This window comes from Seriola dumerili, unplaced genomic scaffold, assembly GCF_002260705.1.
Source record: "Seriola dumerili isolate Sdu_G_001 unplaced genomic scaffold, Sdu_1.0 BDQW01000011.1, whole genome shotgun sequence".
Lineage (NCBI taxonomy): Eukaryota > Metazoa > Chordata > Actinopteri > Carangiformes > Carangidae > Seriola > Seriola dumerili.
In genome coordinates this window covers 3,359,076-3,374,369 of record NW_019174266.1, presented here as the reverse complement: position 1 = coordinate 3,374,369, position 15,294 = coordinate 3,359,076, and the positions used below count along the sequence as shown (strand labels likewise).

Sequence of the window (15,294 nt, the reverse complement as noted above, 5' to 3'; positions counted from 1 at the left end):
AAGAGCATTTATATAATGTTCACATCCTTATGTTTATTTAAAATATAAATATATTTTAGTATACATCTGCTTCTATTCATGCATTGTCTGTGAATCTACATCTATAAGCAAATAATGAAAATACTGGAAGTTTAAACTGGGAACACTGGGTCTAAACTAGTGGAATAAAAGCTCTTCATGTGATGGTTAGTTATTTTCCTGTGTTTTGGTGTGAGTGCTGCAGATTTTTTTGGTGATCTGTGGCTGTGTGTTTGCCGCCTGAAGCAGCTCCATCAGCATCAGTGATCAATGCGGCTGCCTACCTGCCCTCCCTGGGAAGCGGTGTCCCATTTCTGCTGCTTTATCCTGCTGCTCCCGCTGCTGGGACAGAGAGAACAAGGAGAGGTTTGTTCCTGCTGCAGCTTCCCCCCCTCGGACACCACAAACCCACCACAAACCAGGAACCAACCAAACCACCAAACAACCAAAATAAAAACATATTAAAAAAGCTACCAACCAACAAAACAACCACCGTCCTCTCCACTAAATGCTACTGGCAATAAGCTGAACTAAATCAAAGTTACAACTAGGGCCGCAAATGACAATTATTTTAATTCTTAATTAATCTGCCAATTAATTAACTGATGTGTCAGAAATTAGTGACAGATGTTCCTCGCATTTTCCCAACGCCAAGTTCATATATACAAGTTGCTTGTTTTGTACCAGAACTCCTATAAAAATCTGAAAATATTTCAGAAGCGAAATCCAGTTAATTTTAGACAATTTTTGCTTAAAACATCACTCACCCCCACCCTCATCACTCTCATTTCAGCCCTTGTTGAAACAATGACATGCTTTGGATAATGTTGTTATTATAATTTAAATTTTATTATAATTACATCCTATGGGAATAAAACACATATGACTAATACCAGAAAATTCATATACTATACTGTGCAAAAGTTTTAGTCACTTTCTTATCCATCACTCAGAAACATCAGGGAGGCGTCTGATTGGTCTAAAAATTAAAGAACTATCTTCAGAGACAAGAAGAGCAAGGAGTCCTGCAGCAGAAGGTCTGACCCGCACTGAGTCCTGATCTCAACATCATGGAGTCAGTCTGGGACAGAAGACACTGAGACTAAATCCACATAAACACTGTGGCAGGTTCACCAAGATGCTGGAACAACCTGCCTGCCAAGCACCTGAAGAACTGTACCGAGGAGAACTGGTGCTGGTTTAAAGCCAAAGAGGGGTCAAAGCAAGTCCTGATCTGATTTAGCTTTTTTGTTTACTGATAAATAAAAACGATTTGACATTATTTTTGAAAGTGTCTTTATGTTACTTTTAGTGACTAAAACTTTTGCACTGGACTGTAGATAACAAAATGTAAATAACATCAAACTAAAACATTAAATATTACGATAAAATAATTTAAATAATATATTGCTAAACATTTAAAAAAAATAAAAAATAAAAAATAACTCACTTATTAAATTGATCCCAGTTAGAAACGTTCACTCTCTCAACACCCCTGGAAAGATGAGCTGGAATCACAGAAAATAAATAAATAGTAGAAAATAAAAAATAAAATAAAGAGTGCTCAAGTATTTTCCACTTTCACGTGGAAATCACTTGATTTTCCCGCGGTATCAACAGCAGATCAGAGTCGCGTTTGTGTGTTTCCCCTCGCAGGTGACTCACCTTGATAAATTAGGATAAAATACAAAGATAATAAGTGAAACAGCCTTTTCCAGCCACGTCTTAAATAGGGATCCATTCGTCTTTCGCGGATCCGCCGCAGTCAGTCGGGTTTGGACAGCATCACCTGGTGAAAACCCTCCGGCTGGACTCCCGCTGCTCCCTGCGCTGCTCCATCCGGCTCATCCCCGAGGCGGCCCGGTGCGCGCCTCAAGAACCGCTGCACCTGCTCATTAACATAAAATATGCGCAAGTGGGCGGGGCCGTACACACGCAAACACGCAGGTGATCTGCTGCGGAGGTTACACTGATGATCTGATCTACTGAGTCCAGCCATGATCAGAAAACAGAGACATGACACTAAAACCACGTCTCTTTGCAGATTAAGTTTGATTAATAAAAATCCAAAGTTTAATCAAATAAGTTTTAATAAACAAAACAATTTAAATCATCAATCAAACTTTTATTAAGCCCTAGAGCTCGAGTCTGACAGGAGCAATGAGAACAGCGCCCTCGTGTGGTTTACAGTCAGTGGTGCTGCATCGCAACAGACTGGAGGGAAAGAAAATGATCACACCAAATGAAAATGAAGGTACTGTGATTTACTTCCTTCCTTATGCTTCTACTTCACAACATTTTACTGGCAAATATTGTCATTTTTACTCCACTATCAAACAGATCGTCATTTTACAAATGTTTTCTGAAAACATGCGAGAGGATCAATCAGTATTTCAACTCATTTTCAGTCTGTATCTTGATACAAGACGTGTAAGAATTAAGAAATAATGATTTCAGAAAAATACTTGAAACAAATGGATTTAGTCAGTGAATTAGAAATAGGTTTGTTTGAGTTAAAAACAAGGTGAAATACTTCTAGTGCTAATATTAGTATACTTCTTTTTTTTTCACTTGTTTTAAGAAAATAAGGTTTTAAAGAAAAGTACAAATGTATGTAAAATAGAGAAAACTACCTCGTTATTTCTTTATGTAATTATTGTATAACACTATAAAATGAGCCATTCTACAGAACTCTTTTTAACTCTTTTTAAAGCACTTTCAGCTGATGCTGCTTCTGTACTTTTACTTTAGGAAGATTTGAAATGCAACTTTTTTTTTTATTCTGAAGGAGTTGAGTATTTCTTACTTGCTGTTCTCTCATCATTTTATTAGTAATTCAATTTATGGACTGAATTGGAAATAGAAAATTAAATGAGCGGTGCAAAATTAATTGGCAGATATAAATTAAGACGAGAAAGTCACCTGCAGGCGAAAACGCACTTTATTGCTCATCACACCAACATATGCATGTTGAGGTGATGAGCAATGTAATTTCTGGGGGCCGTTAGTGGAATTTTAGTCTTGCTCAGTTATCATTATATTTTCCAGACTGTGTTGTTCCAAAGTGAAACCCTTTCTATGGTTTCCTTTTCCTTTACATGTCCTCTCCTCTGGTTGCTGCTCAGGCCGTGACGACCCGACCTGAACCCGAACACATAACCCTCTAATACGACACAGGATACACAAAACTCAGGAGCAGAACCTTCACTATTTCTGAGGTGACCCCAGAGTCACCGGCTGCACAGACTTGTATTTGCATGTGAAAGTCTGGCAGAAGTTGAGCAGAAGAAACACTTCCTGTGTCTGTCTGTCTGTCTGCTGTCTGGGTAAAAAGGCCTTTGACTGACTGAGCCCCTCAGAGACCCCAACAGGCTTTGTGTGGCCCAGCCAGGAGGTGTCAGCTTTCATAAATGGAAACAGGACCATGGGAGGAGAGAGGGAGGGGGAAGAACGGAGGGAAGTTTTAGGAGTTTAAGGAGGAACCATAAAAAAAAAAAAGAAAAAAGTGATATGTGATTTCTTTACAGTGTCTTGATTTCACATACACCCACCACTCCTCCAGGTCCCTGTCTGAACGGACGTGAAAGCATCTTTCTGAGGCGTACAACACACACACACACACACACACACACACACACACACACACACACACACACACACACACACACACACACACACACACACACACACACACACACACACGGTACTGGAAACCTGGCGCCTGCTTTGTGCCCTGCAGACTGCTCATTAAAGCTCCCATGAAATGACTGATTGTCTTCTTTAGATTTAAGTGTTTCTGCTGCAGCAGGAACGACTGACAGGTCCGTCGTAAAACAATAGTCAGGTGATCATTTGAACATTAAATCAAATCATTCTTCCCGTTCACTCTGGACATTAAAAGATCCCTCCCTGAAGCGCTTCCAATGTAAGTGACTGCAGACAAAAGTCCTATTAATATATGGCTTCAGCAGTCTGTTACTGTACCTCCTCTGCAGCTAAACATTTTACACTAAAAGGACTGTAACTCCAGAAGACAACCACTTCCATTGTCTAATTTGGACTCTGCTGAATCCTTAGAGTCGCTTCAGATCAACTCGAGAATTAATTTCTGCACAAAACGAGGACTGTGGATTTTGTCCCACATCACCTGATTACAGCAAGGAAAACCTGCCTCATGTCCTCATAGAGACATGATATTGCAGTTTTGTTTAACTAACCCTATTTTATATATTGTTACTTATTTATCTACTTGTAATTCTTTAACTTATTTTTATTATTATATTATTTTTATTAGCAGGAGACATGAATGTCTGTTCTGCTGCTGAACTGCTTTGTCTCATACTGGCAGGTGTTTCTGTTATTTTGTCGTCTCTGAAACCATTTCATCAAAAACTGAATATATTAACCTCCATGAAGGACGATTTATTTCGGGACTGTCTGGTGTTCCTAATAAACTGGCAGCTGGGTGAAAGGGTTCTTCTCTACTTGTGCAAAAAAGCTAAATCTGCTCCTAAAGTCTCAGCCCAAGGAAAAAGACACACTGAACACAAAAAGGGTTACAATTTACATCTTTAACTCGTTGCTAACATCCATCCCATCCTCATGAAGCACGGCAGACCGTCGTCTATACAAACTGTACATGGAGTTCAACAGCAAAACAGAATCAGGTGCAAAGGAAAACATTCATAGTGTGGAATTACTAAAATATCGGACACTGTTCACATGAACTCCTGCGCTTGCACACAAACAACTAAAACATTTTTAAAAGGCAACAAAGAAATCGAACATTCAAAGATCACTGAGCCAACACTTCAGCCTGATTATGTTCTTATTTATGAGTTTACAGTGTTGTGTTTGTGTGCACGCAGGAGCATGAGAAAAACAAAATAGTACATAAAAAAGGTACTCCAATCTGTAAGGAAGCTAAGAGTTTTAATTCAACTCAAGTACGTTAAGATAAGACCGTTTACTGCTTGGAATTTTCTTACAATCAAGAGAGAAATCATTTTATGGATCAGAATCTGAATTCTGGATCAACTTCGAGATTACAGGAAGAACAATAGTAAGAATCAAAAGGCAAGGAAACTTTAATTTGTCGATATGAACAGCTCATGAATTTAGCCTTAAAATAACTGGCTGTGATGTTTGATTTAGACTCAGGTGTAGAATCAGAAAAACAGTTTGGAAGTAAACTGATTGACCACAACAAGTCAGGATGGTGTAATTTGTGTCCCAAAGAAATTACTGAGTCTAGATCTCAGGATAATTGGGTTGAAATAAATAAGTACCAGCCATGTCCCCTCTCAGCTCCTGTAAATCTGCGTTCATTTAGAGTCAAAGGCAACTTCTCACACACACACACTAAAGATGGTGTATCACAACTTGAAAAAAGGTTAAAATTTCTAACTATCTACACATCAGGGAATTCAAAAATGCATTAATATATACACAAAAATTTTTATTCAAAAATGATGAACCCACCCTCAGAAAGGTTTGACACGTTGGAAAGAAGACAGCTGTCAGAAAAGTTGAAAACATTGAAAGAAGTGAAGAATGTAAAGAGCGTGGTCTCTCTGAGACTTGAAATATTTTTTTGTAGTTTCTCTTAAGAGTGTTGGGCAACAAACAGGGGACACTATTAGCCAAATAGAGATATTTTGGATTGTTGAATAAAACCCTATCATTACATGTAAATTAAATCCATACAAACAAACTGAGCCTCTGAGCTTTGTTCCTCTCCTTTGACAGACTTCCACTGCTTTTACGTTTATGTTTTTAGACTTAAGATGATAAAACACCTCCTAGGTCAAACAGCAGATTAACACAGGTTTAACACTCCTCATTCCTTCTATTCAGTGTTTGCGTGTGTGTGTGCGTGTGTGTGTGTGTGTGAACCCGGGGATCTTTGGATAGAGTCCTGCACGCTGCCCGGCGTGCTGCGTTATCTGGGCCGGTGGTTGGCAAGCAGGAAGTCCTTGTCTTTGCAGGTGAGGCAGAGTTTGAGGTTCCTCAGGGAGCCGCCGGCGGAGTAAAACGCCCAGATGCCCATCAGGAACAGGATGACGTAGGTGGGAACGAGGCTGGCGACGTACTCCGGGTTCTGGAAAGTCTGTAGGAGAAGAGGAGCAATGGAAATCAACACAAGAGGTGAATATATATCCGTGCATAGCTCACGGTTTTTCCTTGAGGCTTATGCAAGATCCAAATTTATAATATCTCACACCCATCCAAACATTACCCCCCTGTACCTCACCATCAGCAACACTCACCAGACAAGACACAATGAGGTGACTGATGACGACAGCAGCCACCGCCCACCAGCGCTGCTTCTCACAGGCGTCGAAGAAGACGACGCCCCAGAACATGTGAAGCAGGATGATGGCCATGGTCATGAAGGCTGAAACAGAAAGAGCGTTACAACTCTGACTGAGCTGTTTCTCATTAAATTTGCGTTATTGTTGCGACAACTGTTCCTTAACCCGCTTAATCTAATTCACTTAGTGCCTTTTAACAACATCCAAAAAAAAGTGGCAGATCATTTTGCATCATTATTGCAAGTAACTACATGTTTATTGTAGCTGGACATGACATCATTTAAATTATGTCTGGACATTTATCCATTAAATGAAGATGCATGCAAAAAAACAACAACACATTTTTAATTTTAATTTGTGAAGCTTAAAAGCAGCACAGGAGGGAATTGGTACCTGAGGACAGGAAGTAGTGCTGTGAGTCTCCGTGGATCCCGACAGTTCCCGGCCCCACTGAGTCAGCCAGGATGTTGACCACAGAGAACGCTCCACTCATGAAGCCGAAGCCGAGGCCGGACACTGAGATAAAACAACAATAACAGAGGAAGCAGGTAAATTTCACTCAAGGTGTGTAATTGTCCTGCCCGATATTTGTTGTATTTTATGTTACAGTAAAACTAATTTTTTCCTGTGCAACCTCATCATATTACTGGCCAAGTTTTATATCCATAAATGTGAGGTGTTAAATACTAAACCCTCTTTTTGTACCTGTAAAGCAGAGTCCTATAGAGTCCTATATTAGAACTATATCTACCTATCTATATCTATTTGTGCTCCAAATTTTAAATATCAATATCATTATTTTTTAAATATATATATAAATAAATTCTTTAATATATTTTTGACTGTACCACTGTCAGTTTGTACTTGATGGTGTCAAACCTTGTATATTACCCCTGATATATAACCTGTATATCTGTTTGTTTGTCTTTGTTACCGTTATGTTAGCATACTTCTTTTGTGCCCGATATCAAATATATCGTAAATGGCTGGAAACATTGCGATATTCGATATTATTCAATATTGGCCCAAGCCTACTTGAGAGTACCACAGGAAAAACAGCACTGTGATGTTTTTAGGAAATTCTTGTTTCAATATCTGTATCAGTATAAATATCAACCATTATGCAAAGAGTGTAATTTAGAAGCAGTTACACTGTTTGATACAAGTTTGCTTTTCAAATGTAACTCACTGCATAGTCCTGAAGAAATCAAATTCAAGGGATCTATACCAGAAATGCTTGTTTATCATATGATGCTCAGGACGCTAAATGTCAATATCAAAGCTGTCCAGAGACGATGATGCTTCCTCCTCTTTTTTTTTTTCTTGTGTGAATAAAAATGTGATCATCTTGTTCATCAGCTGTAATGTTGGATTAATATCTCTTCCACCGCTGCATGCCAACAGTCAGTGTTGAATAAAAACAGGTTGTGTTATGAAGCGCGGACCATAGACTGTATGTGTGTGGCGAAGACTAACTGTACCGTAGGCCAGCTGCCGTATGGAGATGGGCATGGTTTCCTCCTGACTGAGAGTGAGGAGGCCTTCATTCGCTTTCCTGCAGGAGAACACACACAAACACACACATTAGCGCCTCAGTTCCTAGTTTCGCTGTGACGCTGTAAACAAGAACAAGAATAATACAAATCTATGTCAGCGAGTGGAAGATGATCTGAGCTATAACAATGAGCCGTCAACAGAAAAAGACGAAAAGGTGGGAAGCTGTCATAAACTAGGACAGCTCGACACCAGAGAAGGTAAACATGCTGGGAACTACTAGTCAGGCTAGGAGTGGGCGATCTGGCCAAAAGATAATATGACAATCTTTTAGGGTATAATCCACACAATCCACCATCTGAGTCTCGAGTATTCCCACAGATTTAGTAGAACTCATGTGATCACATGATAAGTTGTGCATATGATCTTCTGGATAGAAAACCTCAAGGCTGAAGGCTCAACTCACAAATCTCTGCATCCTCTTTCCGCTCTGATTTTATTGTGAAAGTCCTAACTAGAAGTTGTGATTTGTATTTATCTGCCACTTTGGCGCCTCTTTCAGATGTTTGTACGCTCACTGTCATTCTTCACCCTCAGTGCTGTCTTCTGTTCACAAATTGTGTCACAACCAATCTCACTTTTTGTTTACTTCATGTGGAGTATTCATTTGGACAGCACTGTTATTTATTTATGAGGAGCTATTTGTAAGTATTTCAATTTGAAAGTTCAGTCGCTGCTCTGGACTAATTTGTTAATCAAAAGACTAAAACTAAATCAAAAGCAGGTTCCTAAAATAACACAGAACTCTGCACTTACCTCTGCATTAGACTTGTAAAGTATAACTGCATTATATCTACAAACACTTAGAGTTTTTTGATTCTGATATTAGTATCAGTAACAAATTAACTGGACGAAGAGAAATTTCAGGATGAATATAATGAGACGGATCCTGTCAGTGTTACAGCAGAGTGTGTGTGGCAATGACTTACTTCAGCAGCTTGTAGTAAGCGAAGCGGAAGGCTTCCTGCAGCAGGACAGAGAGAACCACTCCGAAGACGAGCAGACCTTTCTGCTGCGCCACACTGTCCTTATTACTGATCTGTACCGAGATGAACCAAACCAGAGAGGACAGCAGCAGAGACACCAGCCAGAAAAACGCTCTAACAGGAGAGAAAAAAAAACACATTTAGTTATGTTATGTAAAAGCTCAGTAAATAATCCTAATTATTCTATTTTATCTTTTTAATTTATTCTCAATTGCTCATTTTTGCTGCTTTTCTTTGTCTTATGTGGCGGTCAACTGAATATGTTTTGGTTTTGGACTGACAAAGGGGAAACTTTGATGAGTACAATTTTAGACGTAAGAAATATTATTGCTTCACATTTTGTAGACAAACGGCTAAACATAATGAAATCAATCAATTTTCATTAGTTGCAGCCTTAGCTTTAAGCAAGATCTCATTGGCTGTATCAAAATAAAGTCCCCATCTACTTAGACAAATAGCAGAACAATATTCTATTGAATTAATTATTAATTACCATCATGAGAACAATATGAAATTCTCCCTTACAGCTACTGATTTTTTTTTTCCAAATGAGAACACATAGAGCAGATACGGTGTGTATGGTATAGCAAACAAAAAATATCATTATCGTTGATTAAAAAGATGAGCTTAAAGATTGCACTGGACATGCCTTCATATTTGAATTTTCTAATCCACCTTAAAAGTGGTATAACACCTGTAGAGGACCTTTTTCATTCATCTCCAAGCTGAATCATGAACTAAAACATGTAAGAAATAAAAAAAGGGAATGTATTCAGTTAAAATCAACTCTGACTTTTGACTTAAGACACAAATGTCCGAAAATGGAACTATCAGTAGTAAGTTAGCTAGCTAATGATGGGGTCTGTTAGCTAGCAAGCTAGCTCTGCTAAATACCGGGTTTTATCTAAATTAAACACGAGAGCAGTGTCGGTATCGCCCTGCTGTGATGAAGATCCGTTTCCTCTCATTCCGTTTTGATGAATATGAATTAAAACTCTCACCCTGCTATGAGGAAAATGACCCTCAGCGGCTCCCGGGCGATGGTAAACAGGAACAGAGCGATGGCCGGGCCGAAGGCGATGAAGGTGCAGCCGAAAAACACCGACGCCGTCATTTTGGCTCTTCGTAAGGAAACCGGCGGCGAGCAGCGCGACCTCAAGCGCCTTGTCTTGCTCCCCAAAAGGGTGATTTACAAATAGTTGTCTTTAAATTTAACAATTCGCGGCCTCTTGTTGTCGGTGCACTTCCGTTTCCACCACAGTTGAACGTCTTCTCACGTGACCATTAAAAAAAAAAAAAAAAAAAAAAAAAAAAAAAAAAAAAAAAAAAACTGTCGTCTTTTTCTCCTTTGTGTTTTTCGGCAGCCTGCGACCCTCAATGCTGCAGTGCTGCCACCTAGCGGTTTTATCCTCGTCAACATCTCGCGCACTTAACACCGGGTAGGGCCTCAGTTTGCCCGAAAGAGCCGCATTTCTGCAGATTTGTGCTACAACTTATTATCATTTTCATTTTAAATTAATCTGCAGATCATTTGCTAAATCAACCCATTGGATTTTTGTTTATAAAACGCCACAAAATTGTGACAAAATGTCTGTCTTAACAACTTAAAATGACGTTTTCACATTTTGTCAGATTATTTTCAGTAGCTTCCATGTAATGTGATGTAGTGACTCCAAATCAGTTACCTCCAGTTATTGCCACTTAAGCCATATATGGCCTTTTTATATTGGATTTTAGTCCCTCTTCTACTTTATAAATCTTAATTATTTTTTCTAATTTAAAATATGTAATGTGTCCCAAAAAGAGACCCACCCCACATTTTATATGTCAATACTTTGTCTATTTATTAATAATATTTCTTTCATAAAAATTATGATTTCCATTTTCCAATGGTTTTCATGTTATGTTACACAGTGGTACAAAATCTAAAATGTGAATACATGTTCCAAAGACGGCACAACCCCAAATACATTTAATTAACATTTCAGTAATTTCTGTTGGCTTGAGTGATATCCATTATATCATATCAAATGTCGGCACAAGGGGATGGGGTTAATGAAATAATTTTATTGTTGTATTCTATGTTTGTTGTTTTTAATAATACATAATTAAATAAATTAAATTAAAATATCTACATTATTAAAAATATTGCATGGCAGGAAGTACTGCAATATTCGATAGACCTATTACTGAATGTTGACCCCAGCTTAGAGGCCACTGAAGTTCACTGAACTAACTGCCATGTTCATGAAACATATTATATTCTCAAACCAATCCTTTTCCTAATTGATAATCCAAATTTACTATCAAGAATAGGAAGGAAATGTATTCTACATTTTTGCACTATTTTACACATCTCATTCTACTATTTGTCATCCTAAAATGTGTTATTACTTTTTCATGATTTATCAAATTATGGCCATGAAATTCTTAAACACACCACATGATTTATTTCTTTTATCATTTATAAAAAAACTTCCAACGATGTGGACTCACATGATACACAGAAATGAATGATGTTGACACTGAACCTCAACAGAACACACTGATGTTTAAGCGTCTGTCTCGAACATCTTCTTTCTGCCGTCCATCCCGGCCTTGTCTTTGATGTTCTTCCTCCAGTCGCCTGTTTGCTTCTCCTGAGAGAAACACAGGCAGATACAAGCAGGACGCTGATTCAGATCACTAATAATAAAAGGTTGACTCTCTCTTTTGAAGCATTTTGATTTTCAGCCTGCTCTGTTGTTGTGATTGTTCTGTGTTTAATCTCAAAGGCTCTGTGCTGTTGTTTTACTATAGACATTGAGAATATTAAAGTAAGTTGCTGAAATCGTCCATCAGTGTTTAATATAAAGTCTGAAGCACCCACCTCCTCTTTCACCTCCTTCTTGACCTGCTTCAGGTTGCCTCTCAGGTCCATGGACACTTTATGTTTGGAGCCCAGCAGAGCTGCCAGCATGGCGTCGGCCGACATCCGCACCTTCTTCAGGGCAGGCTTCTTAAACTTCCCCTTCAGATCCTGAACCATCAACTTCAGGTCGTTGATCTGACAGAGGAAAAATTTACTGAGGTCATCTGTGAGTGCCGACATACTGCATGAAAAAATCTACAGTCGGCTTCAGTGGAAAATGGTTGGCATGGGTTCTCTTGAAGATACATATTAGACAAGCCTTAGTGTTTTTATTGTGCATTGTTTTTGTGGACAACGACAGAGGTGGAATCATTCATTTAAAACCGTACCTCCTTGTTGGACTTTGTCACTTTGAGCTCCATGTCGTATCGCTCCTCATCCACCAAATCAATCTGCTTGTGAAGTTTCCGGCACAGCTCCTGGTGTTGGAATACACAGGAAATGAGGGAGATGAAGAAACTGACACAAACAAACACGGTTATTGTAGATATTGAGCAGGGAATCAGTTTTATATTTTTCTGTCACCTCCTACACTCTCCTGTGAAAATGATTCTTGTACAAAGCCATAATATTCCCAGACAAATTTTAGGTGTTCACCAAAACTTGTGGCCAACATCAGACAATATTCACAATGTCTTTTTTGTGCAGAAAATGGGTCAATATTTTATTTATTTATTTTTAAAATAACAAATTTAAAGGACTTTGCAAATAAGCTGTTAAGAAAACATTGACAGTCTAAATTTTAGCTTAGAATATGAAATGACCTTAGATATCAGCTCTACGTCTATAAACCTGCTTGTGAACAAATCCACTGAGTGTTTCTGGACTCCACCCGGCGCCCAGGTGGTGGACGTTTACCTGGAGCTCCTGCATGCAGCCTGGGACGGAGAGGGCCTGGCAGCTCTCCTCCATGTACTTCATCTTCTCCTTCTCGGCCTCCCTCTCCTCCTCCTCCAGCATCGCCTCACCGATCTGCAGCAGCAAGCTCTGAGAGGAAGAGGAGTCCACACCTTCACACCACCACAAACACAACCAGGCTGACGCTGAAGGACGACGATGATAGTGATGTTGTGAACATGTGTGTGCTTTTTCATTCAATGTCCTGATCATGTTTTACTTTGATTTTCTCACGATCTTTATCAGTCTTTTAATACTGAGTATCCACCAACCTAATACAATCAAATATCTGTCTGTTTTATCATTTTTCCTTTATGTTAAAATTAGGAAGGTAATTTAAATCAGGACCACAGAGACCACACTGTGTACAGTGTGCTGTAGTATTTGGTATTATATCTGTGCAGAGGAATGTCAGTGTTCATCTGCTGTAGCAGGAAGCTTTGGACTGGAGTGAGACAGCTTCTCCTCACAAAATACTAAAGTTCAGATACCACTTTTGAACAAATAGTCACACCCGAGAGTGTGTTTTACATGCAACAAGTTACTGCCAGAGACTCAGAACAACTATAAACACACACAAAATGACCACAAAGAGCTCAAAACAACCAGACAGAGACACAAATTACCACACAAACACACAAAATGGTAGAAAAGAGCCTCAAAACGACCATGAAGAGACTCAAAATTACCACAAAGCCACTTTCAGTCCGGGGGTCTTATATAGTAGGGGTGGGGGGCCTATTACATGTCTGTGCCCAGGGGCTCATTTTCTTATAATCCGTTCATTCACATTTTTTATACTGTATTCAGTTGTCTTTAAAGCTTCTTGTTCTTATTGTACTGTTGTAGATTGTTTTTCCTACAAAACACTCAGTAAACTGCTTCTAGATCAGTGCTGAATTTATGATGGTGATGATAACATTTACTTCACAGCTACAGAGACTGGAGAACAACATAAGAAGAAGACATTTAAAACTTCAGGCCTTCATTAACACCATCTTACTCTACCTTGAGCTGATTCCTCCGGCTCGTTGACATCTTCTTCCTTAACATAAAAAAAAACAAAACAAACAAGGAGGAGAATGATTAGTGCATTTCTGTGAGTTTTGTTGGTCGAGAAAGTTTCCTCAGAGAGATCAGAACTTACTCTGCCATCCTGACTGCAGCTGAGTCCTGCCTGTGGCCGAGAGACCCCAAGAGAGATGAATGGAAATACCACAGCTTTCTGGTCTCTTTATAGATGTTGGTTCAGTGTGTGTGTGTGTGTGTGTGTGTGTGTGTGTGATGGACCAGTTGCTCGATGGCAGCAGCTGAGCCTAAAACAAATGCTTCAGGAATTTTCTTCTGTAAGAATCTTTAGACAATGTGGGATCACGACACAGACTCAGTGTTTCCGGGTTGTGAACAACATTCTCTGCTTTTCTTATTGTCAACAAAAACCCATGAAAAGCAACAATGAATTCATCCAACTAACAAGTGCCGTGTGATTATCCACAGCCTGAGATATCAGTACCACTTTCTGATACGGCACTGTTTATGAAGAGTTTAAATTACTTTAAAATTACTGCTTAATATCAGTTACAAGCCATCAGGAGCAACTTTTGGGTTCCCAGGTTGTGGGAAATCCTCCTCTCCAATAGACTGTTTGACCACTTATCTTTTGGAAAAGTGCTGCAGGACATCTGGACCAAAATCCATATCATTAACTGATTATTAACATTTACCACTGCAGATTCAGTGTTGTATAATCATTTATTAACAGTCGGACTATAGCTGTTGATCTGCATACAGAACTTAAAACACAAATACAAAATTTAAAAAAGAGTTGTACTGTAAGAATGTGCTGCAGTAATAATTCAGCCAGCAGACTGAAGATAACTCATCACTGGTGTTTATAATGAGCGACACAAACCAGCCAACACTGGTTCTACTACTTGAGACAATTAAAGCTCAGTTTCCTCGACTACAGAGGGATTTCTCTGCTGTCCTTGGTTTCCTCTGAGTCAGCTCAGCTGTAGTCTGTATAACAGCTGACTGCTCCTTTCATTCGTCTGTCTGTTTCAGCCCTACTGTTTCACAGACAGTAATGAATACTCAGCGGTGATGTAAAAAGCTCTTCAAATATATAGCTAAGTAAAAATAAAGATGCAAAAGTGCAAGTCACAAATTATGTTGTGGCAAAGATAAAAGTCTTGATATCATCTCTAGTTGATTTAGTTTCAAATGTGAAAGCAAGTTGTGCTTCATGTAAAGAAAGAAAGAAATTAGAGTGTTGGTCTTTTTTTCATGTAAATATCAAATCAATGGTACAACATAATAAATGTCACCAGTTAAATTATGATAAAAAAAAAAACAGCTAATAAACAACAAAAGAGTGTTTATAAATCCATTGTTTACAAACCAAAACCATCTGCATGGCATATTTTTTATTTGAAGTTTTAATTAGTAACATTGAATTTCAAAGTTAGTTAAAAAATATATTGTTTGTGGTGCTCGAAGCATCAAAACCTGCCATTTGATCAGTTACAGGGGACATGCAGAGGCCTTCAGAGGTTTTCACTGGGAACTATTTTCTGTCAAAATAAAAAAAGTTCATAAAGAAGTCTCACAGAGA

The 15,294-nt window shown here is 38.8% G+C and overlaps 2 protein-coding genes across 3 annotated transcripts; both read right to left on the bottom strand.

The window, feature by feature from the left end:
- Positions 1-4,574: 4,574 nt before the first annotated feature.
- aph1a (aph-1 homolog A, gamma-secretase subunit) lies at positions 4,575-10,155 on the bottom strand. Its single transcript, XM_022749766.1, has 6 exons — positions 9,874-10,155; positions 8,816-8,986; positions 7,814-7,887; positions 6,726-6,848; positions 6,288-6,415; positions 4,575-6,127 (listed from the first exon to the last, which is right to left on the bottom strand). The coding sequence occupies exons 1-6, from the start codon at positions 9,984-9,986 to the stop codon at positions 5,960-5,962; spliced, it is 777 nt and encodes a 258-aa protein (XP_022605487.1). The 5' UTR covers positions 9,987-10,155; the 3' UTR covers positions 4,575-5,959.
- Positions 10,156-11,424: 1,269 nt separating this feature from the next.
- On the bottom strand, positions 11,425-13,733 carry LOC111224002 (troponin I, fast skeletal muscle-like). 2 transcript variants are annotated; one of them, XM_022748356.1, is made up of 5 exons: positions 13,689-13,733; positions 12,642-12,770; positions 12,113-12,202; positions 11,736-11,918; positions 11,425-11,508 (listed from the first exon to the last, which is right to left on the bottom strand). In XM_022748356.1, the coding sequence occupies exons 1-5, from the start codon at positions 13,731-13,733 to the stop codon at positions 11,425-11,427; spliced, it is 531 nt and encodes a 176-aa protein (XP_022604077.1). The 2 variants fall into 2 exon arrangements, with proteins under 2 accessions (XP_022604077.1, XP_022604068.1); XM_022748347.1 differs by having other exon boundaries at positions 11,425-11,511; positions 11,742-11,918.
- Between the last annotated feature and the right edge of the window lie 1,561 nt (positions 13,734-15,294).

Coding starts and splice junctions, on each gene's coding strand:
- LOC111224002 (XM_022748356.1), bottom strand. CDS start 13,733: ATGTTAAGGAAGAAGATGTCAACGAGCCGGAGGAATCAGCTCAAG. Junction 11,919..12,112: donor TGACAAAGTCCAACAAGGAG/GTACGGTTTTAA, acceptor TTCCTCTGTCAG/ATCAACGACCTGAAGTTGAT. Junction 11,509..11,735: donor AGGTGAAAGAGGAGGTGGGT/GCTTCAGACTTT, acceptor TTCTCTCAGGAG/AAGCAAACAGGCGACTGGAG.
- aph1a (XM_022749766.1), bottom strand. CDS start 9,986: ATGACGGCGTCGGTGTTTTTCGGCTGCACCTTCATCGCCTTCGGCCCG. Junction 6,849..7,813: donor CATACGGCAGCTGGCCTACG/GTACAGTTAGTC, acceptor GTTTTATCTCAG/TGTCCGGCCTCGGCTTCGGC. Junction 6,416..6,725: donor GCACTACTTCCTGTCCTCAG/GTACCAATTCCC, acceptor TTTCTGTTTCAG/CCTTCATGACCATGGCCATC.